Raw genomic sequence first — 19,234 nt, forward strand, 5'->3', positions numbered from 1 at the left:
AGCTCCATAGTTGGTATGAAAAGATAATAAACCAACATATGTCATGATATGCTGGCACTGGGAAATGTACTATGACTAGATTTACAAAAAGTAATAGCAACAGTACAATTTTATTTTTATTGTGACAACCATGGTGAAATTTATTACAGTGTTAGTATTTTATTGTTTAATTATGCTAGCATAGCTGAGGGAGGTAATTACATTTTTGATATAAAAATGCTGTTAATGTTTTTATTTCAATTTAGCAGATTATAGAATGCAGATTAAAGCACTGCCATTGTTCCATATTGTTTCTTGCGCATTTAAAAGGCAGAATATCTTTTTCCACAAACAGTAAATCAATTTCTACTGAATTATCTCATCAAGGTTTCTAAATAATTTGCCTCTTAAATGAAAACCCTATTCTGGCCAGGGACTTCAATACACTGGATTTATCAAAAATATTTTATATAGAAAATGGTGTACCAATCCCAATTATGTCACAATGTTTTTTTGAAAAATTTTCTATTTATTAAGGTAAATTTGCTGTCAAAAAATTAAAAATACATTCTTGTTATGCAATTACAAACTCACAAGTACTTACTTTTGCTTCTAAGAGGTGATCCAATTTCAGTGATCTCTTAACACTGCAAACAAAATATTTAAAGAAATCTTAGATTTACATGCTTTAAGTAGCCAAATATTTAAGAGTAATAAATACAAACAAAGATTCTGAGTTACTTTGTCAACTAAAGCAGAATACCATATGATGAAAGCAAAGCAATTTTCATGGCTATGAAACTGGGTTTTTTAATAGCATATTTCAATATGGAATTGTAATGAAATATTTAAATGGATTTTTATATATGGTTCTACACACATGTACTATTGTACAATTCAAGCATTAAAGTCATATTATGAAATAATTTTAGTAAAAATTAATCTGTTTGTTTTAAAATACCACTACTGAGAAATTATACATAAGGACAAAATAATTTATACACCCTTAATGGAGATGTTGAAAGTATATTATTTGCAGAAATAATGTACTAGGTATTAAAATAAAGGTATGAACAAGATGAAAAAAGTTTTGCCCATTATTCTAGCTTTAAACATGATTCAGTGTTACCAGACTATGACTTAACTGAGGAACAGATGCTCTATGTCTTTATAAGTCCCCAATCCATAAGAAACTATTTTTTGTCTCTCTCACTAAACTGATTCAGGAACATGCCAGGCTCTCTCTGTGCAAAATCTGTTCTGCTAAACTGGATGCCCAGCTGTTGGTGACAATGCTTAGAAAGGAAAGCTGAATATTTATAATACTTTATTTCGTACAGCTGTCTTCTAAAGAGCAGTCATCAACATTTTATTGAATGCAGACTAAATGCTCAAAGGAGAAAAAGGTCAATATAAATTAAAACCAGTTTTCCCAGTGACAAATGCAGCGTTAAAAGTACTTTGAACCCTGAGAAACAGAAATTACGTTATCTAAAATATTAGAGAATTTGAGCATAAAGCAAAAAAAAAGGATTGTATGGTAAAATTTGAATTATAAAAAACAAAAATCTTACATCTTAGAAAATGACTATTCTTAAATAAGTGACTATTGAGGTGTTTTTTTTTTTTGACTTTCAAACAAGTGACAAGAACAAGAAAAAAATAGAAGAGATGGACAATTTACAAACACTATGGAGTAGCAAATATTAAATACAAAAATTTAATCTATCACTTAATTTTGCTATTATACCTACATTAGCTTAGCACATAACATTATTTGGAATTGATTAAATCACTTTGAAAATTTACTTGTATCTTTTAGAAGTCCACCTGAAATCAATTTAATGTGAATTTTCAATGAAGCAGGAAGAGACTAGAGCTATGAACAAATAAAAACGGCAGATGATCCAAAAAAGTTTGTGTGTGTGTGTGTGTGTGTGTGTGTGTGTGTGTGTGTGTGGTTTTGGAATATGTAGTACCCTATTCAGGTGTGTGAGATGTTTTAGTATTTTATGAAATTCCAGAAGTAGAGTTCAAAACTTAAAATACACAGCACAGCATTTTTTATCCTTTGGTTTTTTTTAATTTTTAATTTAAATTTTAGCTAACTATCCTTTGTTTTTAAATACTAAGGTGTAATACTGCTTATTAGAAGGAAACAAACCCTACCCTGATATTAACTTTCAAAATATTATTGCTTTAACACTGATGATTAATTCTTACAGAAAGTAACTAATGTTTGGATTTAAAAGGTTTCCAGTTTAGTTGCTAGTGTTGATCTAAAGGCCCAAGGAAATACATAAAAGCAAACAAGAAAAGTTAGACTGTTATTTTCTATAATAACTCTAAAAACATAATTTATTGTGGATGATGTGGCTTTCAGATAATTCAGGGATCCAAACCAACACCTGGTAATATTTGCATGAATCATGAAAAGAAGGCTAAGAAATCACTCAGTTCATCCAATAAGGAAGAGGTGGTGTGACATGCCCACTATCACACAGCTTGAAGGGAAGAAACGCAGATCTCAGGTCCTGAGATCTTAATAAATCTTTGTTGAATTGAAGGGGAGGAGTTAAAGAAGAGGTAAAGGATAGCAAACCTACCAGAGGATTTTATGACAATCTACCTTTACTATTCTATTAGAATTGGGCCCACTGACAAAATATATTATTAAATTAAGCATGCTTTACCCTTTTTTTAACCGCTCTTTTATCCACAACTGTAGCGTAAGCATGAAATTATGTTAGGTGTAAAAGGATGATGTTAATAGCAACATAGAGGAAGAGATGGTTGAAGCATATTATAAAGGAAGAACATACAAAACTCGATTAGATATATGGAAGCAATATTTTCCTAAAGTATTTACTCACTTGCCACCAGTATTTGTTGGCAATTAAAAGTGATATATCTCGGGGCACCTGGGTGGCTCAGTCGGTTAAGCGTCCGACTTCGGCTCAGGTCACGATCTCACGGTCCGTGAGTTCAAGCCCCGCATCAGGCTCTGTGCTGACAGCTCAGAGCCTGGAGCCCGTTTCAGATTCTGTGTCTCCCTCTCTCTCTGCCCCTCCCCTGTTCATGCTCTGTCTCTCTCTGTCTCAAAAATAAATAAACATTAAAAAAATAAAAAAATAATAAATAAAAGTGATATATCTCTGGGACTTCTATAAAGTTATAAGAAGCTTTTGTGGTTACTACATTGGTTTAAAAAAATGACACCCCCCCAAAAAGGCAAATGATCAAACAGACATTTCTCCAAGGAAGATATACAATTGGCCAATAAACATGAAAAAATGTTCAACATCCCTAATATTAGGAAAATGCGGATCAGAGCCACAGTGAGATACCATTCATAACCATTAGGATGTCTACTATCAAAAACCCAGAAAACCCCCCAGAAATTGTTGGCTACGGTATGGAGAACTGGAATGTTTGTGCACTGCTGGCAGGACTGTAAAATGCTGCTGTGGAAAACAGTCTAGCAGTCCCTCAAAAAATTAAATGTAGAATTGCCATATGATTCAGCAATTCCACTTCTGGGTACATAGCCAACGGAATTGAAAGCAGAGACACAAACAGGTATTTGTACACGCATGTTCATAGCAGCATTATTTCCAATAGTCAAAATGTGAAAGCAATGCAAGTGTCCATTAACAGATGAATGAGTAAACAAAATGTACCACAGATATACAATGGAATATTAGGCAGCCTTAAAAAGGAAGAAATTCTGACATATGCTACAACATAGATGAACCTTAAAGACCTTATACTAAGTGAAATAAGTCAATCACAAAAGGACAAATACTATACGATTCCACTCAGGTGCTTAAAGTAGTCAAATTCATAAACACAGAAAATAGAGCATGGTTGCCAGGGGTTGGGAGGAAGGGTGAATAGGGAGTTACTGTTTTATGGGTATAAAGTTTCAGTTTTGCAAGATGGAAAATGTTTTAGAGATACATGGCAGTGATAGTTGCACATGTGAATATACTGAATGCCACCGACCTGTACACTTAATAATTTAACATAGTAAACTTTACAAAAACAGTAAAAAAATAGTAAATTTTGTTATGTATATTTTACCACAGTTTAAAAATACTTTTTAAAATGGGCACCTCTACTGTATCCTAGTTTCTTCCTCTGCTTATAACCTCTGCAGGTTACTTTCTACTTTCAATCTAACCCAAATTTATACCTATGCCCATAATTTAACTACTATGCTCCATTTTTAGGTATACTAAGTTTAGATTCATTGGGATCAAAATCCTGGTTGCTACCGGCATTTTGCTCTTCAGCATTTAGGAAAGATAAATACATTTGACAGGCAATTTCATATGAAGAGAAATAGAAACTATGTTTGTAGGATCAGTCATATTACTAAGACTATCCTCCCCTATTTTATTTATCACGTGATAGTATCCTGAATAGGATTATCTGATTCTGTCAGAAAAGAACAAGCAGAGAGTTTCATTATACATTACTAATACTGGTGACAATATTAAAGAAATTACTCTAGAAAATATGAACTTTCATTTGATTTCTAATTAAGAACCAGGAATGACACCTCATAAACACAAAATTACATGCTCTGAGCTTCTCTTTAAAACACTAAATATCATTTTGAGTAGCAGAGCTGAGAGATTGTATGTGTGGGGAGAGAGATAAACTTAGTAAAGCAGATAAGACTCAGAGAGACTTGATGGTATGCCAAATTCCTCCCCTAAGTTTGGGCAAATCACATAATCTCACTAAGCTTCATAAAGTTGATAATAATACTGGCCTGTAAACTAGTAGGAAATTTCTGAATGGAAGATAAAAATATCACTTACTATGCCAGTGCTTCCATTTACTTCTCACTATAATGTGATGATAATATTGCAAGAGCATTTAAAGGATTATTGAGTATGCTTATGAGATGCTTAGAAATCTTTTGATGAAAGGCATTGGCCAAATTCACATCCCATGTGACTCCTTTGGTGTAAATTGATATATGTGAAATGATTTATTTTCCATTCTATATATGAGAATGAAAAAAGAAGGGAGAAGAATCTCCTATATCCTTTTTATATTATTCCTTTCATTCAGGCCTGTGTTCTTTTGTGTTCAACATTCATGGTGGTGATACAATAATTCACTATCACATATGGGTGAGCAGAGGGAAATATTACTCTATTACATGTAGAAATATGGTCACCATGTGAAAGCACCTAAATAAATGATTAATTCTGTATCCTTCATGAATAACGGGTCAAAACCATAACCAGTTATTGGGCGACATATTTGTGTGTGTGTGTGTGTGTGTGTGTGTCAACATCTTCCTTATTAAAAGATTAATAGTGAATTAGCTAAAGAATTCTTACAAAAGTAAAAGGATATATACGGGAATATTGATCCCAGAAGATAAATAGAGATGAGATCGTTATTGAGCTAAATAAAGTGAGAAACGCCATAACTTCATTCTTAAATGAGTATTCTCAGAAATGAACATTAATAAAATATTCATTACTATTTCTGCTTGTGAGAAACTTATATATACATATGTATTACCACACATACATACATATAAAGGACATAAGTTTAATCCTTTTAAAATCTATTGAAAGGGGCCAAATAGGTTTACCAGAATTAAATATGGAAAATGGGTAATCTTTTAATATTTTTGTATGTATTATATGTTACAGCATAAAACTTAATGACACATTGATGTCTACCCTTCCCCTGAGATTCTAGCACTATCATCTCTAAGTTTTCCCTGACACTGTCCACTTTGCATTAAGGACCTTTCTACTCTACAGCACTATAGCAGTTCCTCTCACTAAGCTTATCATGTTGAAATAGTCCATTTCTATGTTTGTCTTTTCTCCCTGTACTAGCACCTCTCTGGTAGGTTAAACATTCTTGTTAAACTATCCTTCTCAAAAATTAAAATTCCTAGCAAACACAATATCTGTTCATATTTGAATCCCCAAAGCCTGACGCAGTGATGGGCACAAAAGAGTTATATAATGATTTAATTCACTGTATTTATTTTGAACTTAAAGCTTCAATCTCAAATATTTAAGTCCTTTAATTGTTTATGATTCTTCAATCCTGTTTAAGGTAGTTAAATACAGGTTCCTAAAAGATGTCATATTGACAGTCTTATCTCTAAGGTAGTCTCTTGTATGAATCTGTCTTAAGAGTTCTGGAAAAATCTAAACCATAATCTCTTCAAATATTGACTTTCCTTCATTCTTCCTTTATATACTTCATCTAGAAGTAATTTTAGACTTTCTAGTTCCATTTCCCATATCTCTAAACTCTTATTTCTTAGATTTCTTGCCTGTATAGTGAATTTGGGCAATTTCTTCAGATCTTTCTTTCAGTTGTCTAATTCTTTCTTCAATTGTATCTAATTTACTGTTTAATCCACCCATTGGTGTGCGTGTGTGTGTGTTTAAAAACAACTTGATGAGGTTTTTGCGGGTAACTTTTAATTTTTACCTAATTTTAAACAAAAAAAGTCTAGGAAGAAGAGTTCTTGTTATCCTTTACCCAGACTTGTCACTTATTTACATTTTGTCCTATTTGTTTTAATCATTCTCTCTCTATACATATATATAAACCTTTCTTGACTTATAGTAGGTTATGCCCTGATAAACCCATCTAAGTTGAATGTATCTCAAGTTGAAAATGCAATTAATACACCTAACCTAACAAATATAATAGCTTAGTTCAGCCTAAGCTTACATTAACCTAGAGTTGCCCCCCACCCTCAGGCTTGCTCTCTCTCCAAATAAATCAACTAAAAAAAAAAATTTTTTTTTAATAAATAAAGGGGCAGGTTTTAATAGGTCCCAGAGAGCAGGGGGTGGGGAGGTTCAGAGGAAAAGGGAAGTTTGGTGAAAGGATTACCATGGGGGAACAATAGATGAGGTGGGGATGGTGAAAGAAAAATGGCACCAGAGGTGGAACCTGAGCACACAGGACAGCTGCCACATGTTCAGAGTCAAAGAAGATGGGGAAGGCAGAAAAGAGGCTTTAGAAGCCTTTGTTTCTCTCTTTAATTGTTTGTTTGCCTCATTTAGAAACTGTATTTTGCAGAGAGGCAATTTTAGATTCGCAATAACTTTCAGAAGCTTCAAAATACTAATCCAAACAGGTATCCCATTCAGTTTTTATTTATTTATTTTAATTTTAGATATAGAAAGAGCACAGACATGCAATAGGTGGGGGGGGGGGCAGGGAAGAGAGAGAATCTTAAACAGGTTCCACACTCAGGTGGATCCCAATGAGGAGCTCAATCCCACAATCCTGGGATCATGACCTGAGCTGAAATCAAGAGTCGGACACTCAACAGACTGAGCCACCCATGCACCCCCCCATTCAGTTTTGACAATTTTATTTATTTTTTAAGTGTTTATTTATTTGTTTTTGAAAGAGAAAGAAAGCATGAGCAGGGGAGGGGCAGGAAAGGGGGGAGGGGGGAGAGAGAGAGAGAGAGAGAGATAGAGAGAGAGAGAGAGAGAGAGAGAGAGAGAGAATCCTAAGCAGGCTCCATGTTGTCAGCATAGAGCCGACATGGGTCTCAATCCTATGTACTCTGAGATCATGACCTGAGCTGAAATCAACAGTCAGATGCTTAACTGACTGAGCTACCCAGGCACCCCCAGTTTTGACAATTTTAGAGCGATGGCTGTCCAATTCAGTTATGAGAAAAGTAATTTTGGAGAGATAGAAAGTTTCCCATAATGGCCATTGAAGTTCTTAATTACTGTTGTTAAGTCATTCCATTTAGTTAGAAAGGTACTTAAGGAAAGACCACAGTTTTTATTTTTTTTTTAATTTTTTTTTTAACGTTTATTTATTTTTGAGACAGAGAGAGAGACAGAGCATGAATGGGGGAAGGTCAGAGAGAGAGGGAGACACAGAATCGGAAGCAGGCTCCAGGCTCCAAGCCATCAGCCCAGAGCCCGAAGGACCACAGTTTTTAAACATAAAACCAGCTGGGGTCCTAGAAGTCAGGGTGAAGGGTACTCTCAAATCATTTTGATCACCAGGATCCCATTTCTTAAAAGATTTTTTTTTCCCTAGGGCAAAAAAGAAAAATTCCTGAACAGAACAGTTTTCAACTGGAATAGTGTAATTCCAAAACAGTAGCTTTAAATCTAAGTGCAGTAAAGACTACAGTGAAAAGGTAGAGAATATCAGAATAGATTTAAAGTGTACATACACACACACACACAAAATCTTAAGTGTATACACACACACACACACACACACACACACACACACACACACACATACACGTATTCCAACTCATTCAATCCTCACAACATTGATACTACCTAACCTGATACCAAAATATGGTAAAAGAATTGTTAAAAATTTACTGACCCAATATATTTCATATTTAGGTCCTTAATCCATTTTCATGAACATGGAATCAAAGATCCTTAGCAAAAGATTAGCAAATCTAATTCAGCAACATATGAAAGCAACAAAACATATGTCCAAGAGGGGCTTATACCAAGAATGTAAATTGTTTTGATATTTTAAAATCAATTAATGTTTTCAAAAAGAGAATAAAGGAGATCATATTAGTAGTTGCACAAAGAATACACCCATTCATGATAAAACAAAAACTCAGCACACTTGGAGTAGAAAAGGAAATATTCCTATGAAAAACCTACACATATTGTACTCAGTACTGAACACTTATTCTAAGATTAGGACTATAAGATAAGATGTGCCCTCCCACCACTTCTATTTAACAAAGCTCTAAAAAAAGAAAGGAAATGTGTAAGTGTTGGAAAGGAAAAAGTAAAATTGATAATCTGCCAGTGATGTGTCACAAACATGGAAAATCCTAAGGAATTTATAAAACAGCAATTAGAACTATTTAGCAAAGGTGCAGATCATAAGGTGAATATACAAAAATAAATTACATTTCTATGTTATAGCTAGAAACACCTGGAAACTGAAGCTTAAATTTTTCCATATACAATCACATTTAAAAACTACATAAAATAAGGGGCGCCTGGGTGGTTCAGTCGGTTAAGTATTCAACTTTGGCTCAGGTCATGATCTTGCGGTTCATGACTTCGAGTCCCATGTCAGCTCTGTGCTGACAGTTTAGGGCCTGGAGCCTGGTTCAGATTCTGTGTCTCCCTCTCTCTCTGCCCCTCTCCCACGCACACTCTGTGTCTGTCTCTCTCTCAAAAATAAATAAACATTAAAAAATGATAATTTTTTAAAATAATATAAAAACAGGGAGGGGGACAAAAACATAAGAGGCTCTTAAATATGGAGAACAAACAGGGTTACTGGAGGAGTTGTGGGAGGGGGAATGGGCTAAATGGGTAAGGGGCATCAAGGAATCTGCTTCTGAAATCATTGTTGCACTATATGCTAACTAACTTAGATATAAATTTAAAAAATAAATAAATATTCTTAAACTACGTAAAATAAGTTTAACAGAAGACACTCAAGATTTCTACAGTGAAGACTACAAAATGTTGCTTAGAGAAAAGAAAGATCTAACTAGGAGCAAGTTTATGGATTTGAAGTCTTGATAACTTTAAAAATGTTAGTTCTCCCGAGTTGATCTTTACATACATTGCATTTCCTGTCAATCCCAGCAAACATTTATTTTCCTATTGGAAAACCAAATTCAAAATCTTTACACAAAGGCAATGGACTTATAACAGCCAAAATATTCTTGAAAAAGAATAAAGTTGGAGTACATACACTAACTAGACTTACTATAAAGTGGTTCTGAATTCAGTGTGGTTTGGGCATAAGAACAGATAAAATGAAGAGAATAGAAAGTCCAGAAATGGAACCATAAAGGTGCCAAAGCAATTTAATGACGAAAGAGAAATCTTTCCAAATTGTTCTGGAATACCATATGGAAAAATAAACCAAACAACCTTGACTTCTACCTTATACTATATACAAAAATTGATTTGAGATATAACATAGAGATATGTGGAAAAGGCAAAGTTTCTAAAGGAAGCATATGAGAATATTGTTACAACTGGGGTAGATAAAATTTCAGGTAAGAAACAAAAACAATACCCACAAAAGAGAAAAAAATGACAAATTAGACTTTATCTAAATTTTAATCTTCTGCTTATTGAAGGACACCATTAAGAAAATGGATTGTCAAAAGCTGCAGGTATCACAATTCCAGATTTCAAGTTATATTGCAAAGCTGTAATAATCAAAACAGTGTGGCACTGGCACAAAAAAATAGGCACACAGATCAATGGAATAGGATAGAAAGCCCAGAAACAAGTCCATGATTTTATGGTCAATTAATCTTTGACAAAAGAGGCAAGAATATGCAATGGGAAAAAGACAGTGTCTTCAATAAGTGGTGCTGGAGAGCTACGTGCAAAAAAAATGAAGCTGGAACACTTTCTTACACCATACATACTAGAAAAAAGACTGTTACAAACTGAAGGGCTCCAGGTGCCTTCACGCCTTTAGCCAGACTTTCCAATGTCCTAATTCTCAGTGGGGCTCCAAGGCTCAATGGGGCTTTTTCTAATCCTCCCTCTTAATCAACTTGGAGAAACCACTCTCCAGATTAGGAATGAATCTCTCTACCCTTATTGATGTTGGAGCTATACTCTCAATGGTGAACTCCACTGCCATGAAACAGCCCCTGCCTCCAGGTACTAAAGCAGTTCAAACAGTGAGGGTCTTTAATAAACCTCAACAGGTTCTTGTCTCTGAACTTATTTCCTTTTGTTTAGGTGCTTTAGAGCTACCAACCCTTTTCTTATTTCCTCTGCCCCTATTCATTTATTGGGCTGAGATTTCTTAGAAAAATATTATGCTGGAATTTCTTTCTCCCAAAAGGGGGAAATAATTCTAAAATTTGATAGTAGTAACCAAAATAGCCAATCAGTCAAATTAAATGACCCTTTGACATCTTTAATTTGCTCCATTTCTGATGGCACTATAGCTGAGTCTGGGGACAATGATCACTCATCCCTGTTGGATCAGCTACCATCCTCTTCATGGGCAAAATCTTCAACTGGTGTTGGTAGAATCTATATTGCACCTCCCATCAAGATTCAAACAGATCTCTCAAAACCTTTCCCCAGAATTAATCAATACCCTACAGTCTTCCAAGGCATCAAGTCTGTAAGATTACAAGCCTCAGTGCCTTATTATCCCTTGCACTAGTTCCCTGCAATACTCCTAGTTTACCTGTGAGAAAACCCAATGTCCAAGCATACAGGTTTGTTCAGGACCTCTGAGCAATAAATAACACTGTTATTCCTCAGCACCCTGTTTTTCCTAACCCCCATATACTGTTCACATCTATTCCCACTGAAAGCAAAGTTTTTACTGTTATTTAGCTTTGCAGTGCATTTTTTTTTAGTATTCTAGTTGATAAAGATATTTTTGCTTCCACTTGGGAAGAATGGTAATACACCTGGACAGTTATGCTCCAGGGTTACACAGACAGTCATTCTTACTTTTCACAAACCTTAGTTTGCTCAAACCCAGGTTTGATACTTAGGACACCTGATCCTGAAACTAAGGACTACATTTGGATCCAGGAGGTCTTCAGGGCACCCTGAACTTCCCCAAACCTAAAACAAAGCACCAATTATGAGACTTTCTTGGACAGGCTGGTTGCTGTTGAAATTGGACCCCAAACTCTTCTTATGACTCAGTCTCTAGATGCTTTACTAAAAAATGACAAATTTGACCCTCTTATTTGGAAAGATTGGGAAGACAAGTTTTGGGGACTTTAAAGAAAAGTGTAATAAAGCCCCTGCCTTCAGACATCCTATTACCAACTTCCCTTTTTCCATTTTGTGTATGAGAGGGAAGGGAATACCCTTATTCACCCTAAAACATGGAGACCCTCACCAACTCAAAGGGTATTATAGCTAACAAGTAGACCCTGTAGCACAGGGCTATCTTCCTTGCCTCAGAGCCATTCCTGCCACTGCCTTTTGGTCAAAGCCACTGAAGGAATAGGGATTCCCCTTTAATCATCTTTGTGCCCCGTGCACAAGAAGCCCTCCTTAATTTTCATTACACTCAACACTTTTTAGTCATCTCATCTCCTATGAAATCCTCCTGTGACTGCTCCGTATATAATTTTCTCACTGTAGTAACTTTAATCTTGCTATTCTCCCCTCCTTCACTGACAAGACCCCTCACGATTGCTGAATGCTGACAGATCATCTTCTGTCTCCGCGTGACAATTTATAGGAAACTCCCCTAACCAATACAGACTTTTCGTGGTTTCCTGATGGTTATTTAAAGGATGAAAATGGTAAGTATGCCAGGTATTGTTATTGCAACTCCCTCAAAGTCACTGAGTTAGCACCTTTACCTCTGGTTACTTTGGCCCGACAGGCTGAGTTATACACCCTTACTCAAGCTTGTACCTTAGCCAAGGGTAGAACTGCAAATATTTATACCAATAGCCCATATGCCATCAGAGTAGCTAATGACTTTGGAAGGTTATGGAAACAAGGTTGCCTTACCTCCAATAGGGATAAAATTAAAAATGGTTCCTATGTCTGAAATTTATTAGATGCTATACTTTTGTTGGCTTCTCTGCCTATTAAGGTCCTGGGCATTCTAAACTTGACTCCCTGGAGGCCAAAGGAAGCCATCTCGCTGATATTTCTGCCAAAAATGCTGCTCTCAAGGAAACCAATAGTCAAACCTCTGTCATGGTCCAAAGGGACGTTCTCTTAAATGATAATTTTGAAAAACTGACCAAAGATATCCAACAGTGGGCCCCAGAACAGGAAAACAATTGGAAATCTAATAATTCTTGGTTTGATAAAAAGAGAAAACTCTGGCCTGGACCAATTAGCAACCTGGCCTTACCAGAAATCCTAAAGTTTCCACTACTTACCACTGTGCACACATGAAATCATTGGTCTACTAATGAAATAGTAGTGTTAATGAACCAATATTGGTGGGGATATACCAATAAGGTCACAAAAAGTGCCTACCCTCACTTGTCTCACCTGCCTAAAACACAATGCAGGGAAACCTGTTTGCATGGCTCTCAAACACTTTAAATTACTTCACAGGCCATTCAATTTTCACAAATGGATTTCATACAGCTTCCCTATCTCATGGCTATAAATATGCTTTAGTCATGGTTTGTATGTTTTCTCACTGGACTAAAATTTTCCTTTGTAGACTGGCCACTGACTCTTCTCTGGCCAAAATTCTGTTAGAAAAAAATTATCCCTACCTGGGGAACCCCTGTTGAACTTCATAGTGATTAGGGAACCCATTTTATCATTTAGGTACTTCAACAAGTCTGTGTTGTATGGTCAGTTTTACCACTTTTATTGTGCATACCATCATCAATTCTCAAGCTTAGTGAGACACACTAATGGCACTATTAAGACTCAACTGGCAAAATTTGTAGAAATACTTTAAATACCTTGGCCTAAACCACTGCCTTTGTTCCTTCTAAAGTTCAGACTCACTCCCTGGGGAACTCATAGACTTTCACCCTTTCAGATAGTCACAGAACATCCAATGCACTTGGCTCATGATTCTTTTGATCCACAGTTGACAAAAGGAGATATACTTCAATATCGTAAAGTCTGTTTCTATTAAAACTAACCATGCTTTGGTACAGCAATCTTTTCACAGTGCACTCACTCCCAGGAGATGAGAAACTTAAGCATCACACCTTGCAGCTTGGAGATTTCATCTACTGGAAAAAAAACAGCTCCAGAAAGACTCTCTTCAACCTTGCTGGAAAGGACCCCTATCAGGGAGTGTTAGCCAACCCTTGAGCTGCCAAACCTGAGGGAATGGACTCTTGGATTCATGTGATACATCTAAAGGAAGTATCAAACCCTGACTGGACTTGCATACCATATGATCAGAAAGATTTCCTGGAATTGAAGTAGACAACATCCGATGTGACAGTTTTCCCAAAATGTCTGGACCAGGCCTGTTAGAAGATTCAGGATTCACAGAAGAAACTCTTTTTCATTGGGACTATTAACCGACTCTGGATTCTTGTCCAAAATTCATGGCTTCTGAATTTTCAACTTGACTGTATTAATAACACATTTGGTTCCAACAGTTCTTCTGAGATAATAATACTTTTTAAAGGTCTTTAAAGTTTTGCTGTTTTGCCACCAGCTATTGTTTCACATTTACACCTGCACTGTATCTCCCCAAATGCACTAGGTTAATTCTTTCATGTGCTCTTGCAGAAATCACCATTCTGCTTTCATAACCACTTTGAGTAGGGACTTTCAGGAGGTATATATGACTCTGGGCTTGCCTCCATATGGGGAACTCTTCTCCCCTACGTTGGAACAAGTGCCAATAAATATTTCTGGTTGCCTACTTTCAGATCGAGGATCCTGGTTTAGAACCATCACACAATTTGGCATTGTCATTTTGATTCTGTACTTACTGCTTATCAAATCTTTGTGAAAACAATGTACCCAATAAGATTATCTCCACTGCTTACAATCTTGATAAATATGGACTACAGACAGTAATTGCCTGAGAGTGCTCCCTACTACCCCTCCCTGTCACTCAAATTTGACCTCAATAGGTTTCCAATCTATATAATTCCCCTCCAGAGTGTGACATCACCCAGGAAAGATCTTTCCTGGCACTAAGGGTCAAAAGTCCAGCGAATTAAGAAAAGCTCTTTTTAATTTTTTTTAACGTTTATTCATTTTTTGATAGAGAGAGACAGAGTGTAAGTTGGGGAGGGGTGGAGAGAGAGGGAGACACAGAATCCGAAGCAGGCTCCAGGCCCCGAGCTGTCAGCAGAGCCCAATGCGGAGCTCGAACTCATGGACGGTGAGATCATGACCTGAGCTGAAGTCGGACGCCCAACCAACTGAGCCACCCAGGCACCCCTTTTTTAAAATTTTTAAATGTTTATTTATTCTTGAGAGAGAGAGACAAAGTGTGAGCAGGGGAGGGGCAGAGAGAGGAGGAGACACAGAATCCAAAAGCAGGCTCAAAGCTCTGAGCTGTCAGCACAGAGCCCGACATGGACCTTGCACCCATGAACTGTGAGATCATGACCTGAGTTGAAGTCGGATGTTTAACCGACTGAGCCACCCAGGCACCCCAAAAAACCTGACTCTTGATCAGCGATGATTTTGGAGAAGGATCTTGACCAAAAGGAAGAAAAGTGAAAATTAATAAAGGGAAAGCCAACTAAAGTTGAATACAGAGGACAGAAGGGGAGGCTACAAGGGGTACTCAAACCCTGAACATTGGTTATAGGAAGAACTGTCAACTACAGTGTTACAGCAAATAATCAGCACACAGAAAGAGACAAGTGACATACACTCGGGAGAATCAGAAAAGACTGTTTATTTCGCACTGATGCCAGCCCAGTGGAGTCACCTTCAAGGGTTGAGCCCTGAGCGCTGGCACTGGCCTTCTTTTATGCCTGGCTAGCTTCTGGGTACTTGGAAACTTTCTATCAGCTGCACAGGTGGGCAGGAATGCAGGGGGCTCAAGGAAAAACAGGGGGTGGGGGAGGGGCACTATTGATTATGCTATGTGGGCAGTTGGCTGATGCAAGAGGCAAGCAAGATTACAGAAACCAAAAGCATGCAAGGGGGGTATCCGGCCACGGACATCTGGCTAGCCTTCTTTATGTGCTCTTGTCGGCTTTCCTTCTCATTCCCCCCTCTTGATTCTTAAGCTGCTGTAGCACTCTTAGAGAAATTCAGTTTGTGGGGGCCGGGGAACCCCTTGCTGCCATGGGAGGAGGGGCAAAGACCGTTCTGGTTCCTTTCTGCTGGACAGGGATGTCAAAGGGAGGAATGCGATAGCTAGGGTTCTTCGCCATCCAAAGGAATACCAGAAGAAATTTGTATACTCCACTGGCTCTTATTTCAGTATCTACCTCCAAATCTTCGAAGGGTGCCTGACCAGTGTCGGATTCCCATGGGCTCAGTAGGGCCTTATTTGGTGTTATTTTGAGTGCAGAGGAGGCACCTTGAGAGACTGAGGCACAGAGGGACGGGAGCCAAGCAATTACACAGTAACAGCTCAATAAGGTTTCAAGGGCAGTTTTTCCTTCGTGGATGAGCTAGCTCATGCTGTTGGAGATGCACCTGGTGGGCTAGTTGCTCCAGTATATGGACCACTTGGTCTGGAAGTACGCACCATCCTTTTTTGGTCTGGCTTCCTTTTTCCTGTTGTACCCATTTTGTTTCTTGGATTGTGTACCTTGGGGAAGTTGGCAGTTCTAGGACCACCATGATTTTTGAGGGTGTTGTTTGTTCTCCCACTGTTTGTTTAGCTGCAGCATCTTCCTGTTGGTTATCTTCCGACACTGAGTCTTTTTCTCATTGGTGTCCTTTGCAGTGGATGACTGCTATCTCCCTTGTTCCCAGGCTGCCCTCAATAGTTTTAGGATTTCTTCCCAATTTTTTCTTTTCCTCCTGCAGTCAAAAGTCCTCTTTCCTTGTATAGAGCCCCATGTATATGTAGAGTGGTGAAGGCATAGTGCAAGTCAGTATATATGTTGGCCTGTTTGTCTTTACTGAGTTCTAGTGCTCTCATTAGGGCCCACAGTTCTGCTCTTGGGGCTGACCATCCTTGTGGAAGGGGCTTTGCCTCTATGACCTCAAAATCAGAGATGAAGCTGCTGCTGTCCGTAAACCAGATGAGTTCAGGATTTTGTAAGGGACTGTCTGATAGATTGCGTCAGCTAGAATAGACCTCATCAAGTACCTCTAGGCAATCATGCTCTTGGGGCCTGCCACAGTGGGCAAGAAAGTGGTAGGATTTAGGGTTTTTATGGCTTCTAATTTTACTCATGGGTTTTCACATAGTAGTCCCTGATATTGTGTCATCCGAGCATGAGTTAACTAACCAGTGTTGCCCCCTGGCATCCATCAGGGTAATTAATAACTGAATGGGGAACTTTAACATTTAGATATTGCCCCAACATGAGTTTGTCTGCTTCCTTGATTAAAAGTGTGGTGGCTGCCGGGACCCTCAAACAAGGTGGCCATCCTGCCGCAACTGAGTCAATCTGTTTTGAAAGGTATGCCACTGGTTTCTGCCAAGGTCCAAATTCCTGGATTAGAACCTGCAAGGCCACCCCATTGTTTTTATGGTTGTGAATGCCTTTTCTTGATTAGGGCCCCAGACACTCTGGAAAACAGTGTGGAGTTTCCTCAAAAAATTAAAAATAGACCTACCCTATGACCAAGGAATAGCAGTGCTAGGAATTGACCCAAGGGATACAGGAGTACTGATGCATAGGGGCACTTGTACCCCAATGTTTATAGCAGCACTCTCAACAATAGCCAAATTATGGAAAGAGCCTAAATGTCCAGCAACTGATGAATGGATAAAGAAATTGTGGTTTATATACACAATGGAGTACTACGTGGCAATGAGAAAGAATGAAATATGGCCCTTTGTAGCAACGTGGATGGAACTGGAGAGTGTGATGCTAAGTGAAATAAGCCATACAGAGAAAGACAGATACCATATGTTTTCACTCTTATCTGGATCCTGAGAAACTTAACAGAAACCCATGGGGGAGGGGAAGGAAAAAAAAAAAAAAAGAGGTCATAGTGGGAGAGAGAGCCAAAGCATAAGAGACTCTTAAAACCTGAGAACAAACTGAGGGTTGATGGGGGGTGGGTGATGGGTATTGAGGAGGGCACCTTTTGGGATGAGCACTGGGTGTTGTATGGAAACCAATTTGACAATAAATTTCATATATTGGAAAAAAAAAAAAAGATCCCCAGAAAAGGGATGACCTTTCTTACTCCTTTAAGTTTTTTTAATTTATTTTTGAGAGAGACTGAGACAGCATGTGAGTGGGGGAGGGGCAGAGACAGAGGGAGACCCAGAAGCTGAAAAGGGCTCCAGGCTCCGAGCTGTCAGCACAGGCCCAGATGCAGGGCTCAAACTCATGGATCGTGAGATCATAACCTGAGCCGAAGTCAGATGCCCAATCGAGCCACCCAGGCGCCCCCTTTTCTTACGCCTTTAATGTCTCATATAGAGGTCTGGCCAACTCTGAGAAGCTTGGGATTCATATCCAACAGAATCCTTCTGCTCCCAGAAACTGGGAGCGGACCTGCCCGCAGGTAGTGGGAACCAGAATGGCACAGACTTCCTGTTTCCTTTCGGCTCCCAGCATCCGTTTGCCTTGGGTAATTTTGAAGCCCAAATATTTAATTTCCTGTTGGCAATCTGTGCCTTTTTCTTTGACACCTGGTATCCTGCCTCTGCTAGTAGCCTGAGAAGGGCCCTAGTTCCCTCCCAGCATTGGGTCCGTGTGGGACTGGCTAGCAGAAGATCAATCACATATTGGAGGAGGACACATCCTGGGTCCTGTCCCAGAAACCTGGCTAAGTCAGATGCCAGCGTCCCACTGAATATGGTTGGTGAATTTTTGAATCCTTGTGGCAATCTAGTCCAAGTGAATTGTTCTTTTGCCCCTGTGGTAGGGTTTTCCCATTCAAAAGCAAATAGGGATTGGCTGTTAGGTGCTAGCTGGAGATAGAAGACGTCCTTTAAATCTAGACATGTGATCCATCCTGCCTTAGAGGGTATGAGTTTTAGAAGAGTGTATGGGTTAGGCAACCCTGAATGCAGCCTGATGACTGCTTCTTTAATGGCTCTTAGATCCTGTACAGGGCCTTAATCATTTGTCTCAGGCTTTTTCACCAGCAGCAAGGGAATATTCCATGGGGACTGGCATCATTTTAGAAGTCCCATTTGAGTAGCCTGTCCAAGTGTGTCTGGATCCCCAGACGTGCCTTCTGTGGGACCATTTATTGGCGTATTTTGACAGGTTGGGCCCCAGGCATTAGGTCAATTAATATTGGGGGTGGTTTTTTGACCAGTACATTCTTCCCATGGTATCGTCAGGGACAAAGTCATGGGTTGGGCCTTTTCATTAGGTGCAATTGCATCTGTCCATCCAAAGTGAAGGCTATTTTTGCGCCCATCTTGGCTAGGAGGTCTCTACCTAACAATGAGACCAGGAAGTCGGGTAGATACAGGAACTCATGAACTATTTGGTGACCTTCCAGCTGGCATTGTTGGGGACCACAAAATAGCCTCTGGGTTTGCATTCCAGTGGCTCCTATGATGGTGACTTCTTGACCCAATAGAGGTGCCACCTTGTCACCACAGAGTGTTCAGCTCCAGTGTTGATGATGAAGTCTATTGTCTGGTCCCCTACCTTCATTTTGACCATGGGCTCATGGGGGCCCAGTTGGACAGAGCCTGGTCTTTAATAATC

General features: G+C 38.5%; 1 protein-coding gene across 4 annotated transcripts in view; it reads right to left on the bottom strand.

Moving 5' to 3' along the window:
• LOC122480594 (integrin subunit beta 3 binding protein) overlaps positions 1-19,234 on the bottom strand; it is a 72,444-nt gene that overhangs the window by 50,627 nt on the left and 2,583 nt on the right. For all 4 annotated transcript variants that reach the window (XR_006296600.1, XM_043575169.1, XM_043575167.1 and 1 more), the window contains exon 2: positions 584-626. Coding sequence is in view for 3 of the 4 variants with exons in the window: in XM_043575169.1 (XP_043431104.1) it covers positions 584-626 (43 nt within the window). In the remaining variant the exon portion in view is untranslated. The remainder of the gene's footprint in view (positions 1-583; positions 627-19,234) is intronic.

Source organism: Prionailurus bengalensis, chromosome C1 (genome assembly GCF_016509475.1).
Source record: "Prionailurus bengalensis isolate Pbe53 chromosome C1, Fcat_Pben_1.1_paternal_pri, whole genome shotgun sequence".
Lineage (NCBI taxonomy): Eukaryota > Metazoa > Chordata > Mammalia > Carnivora > Felidae > Prionailurus > Prionailurus bengalensis.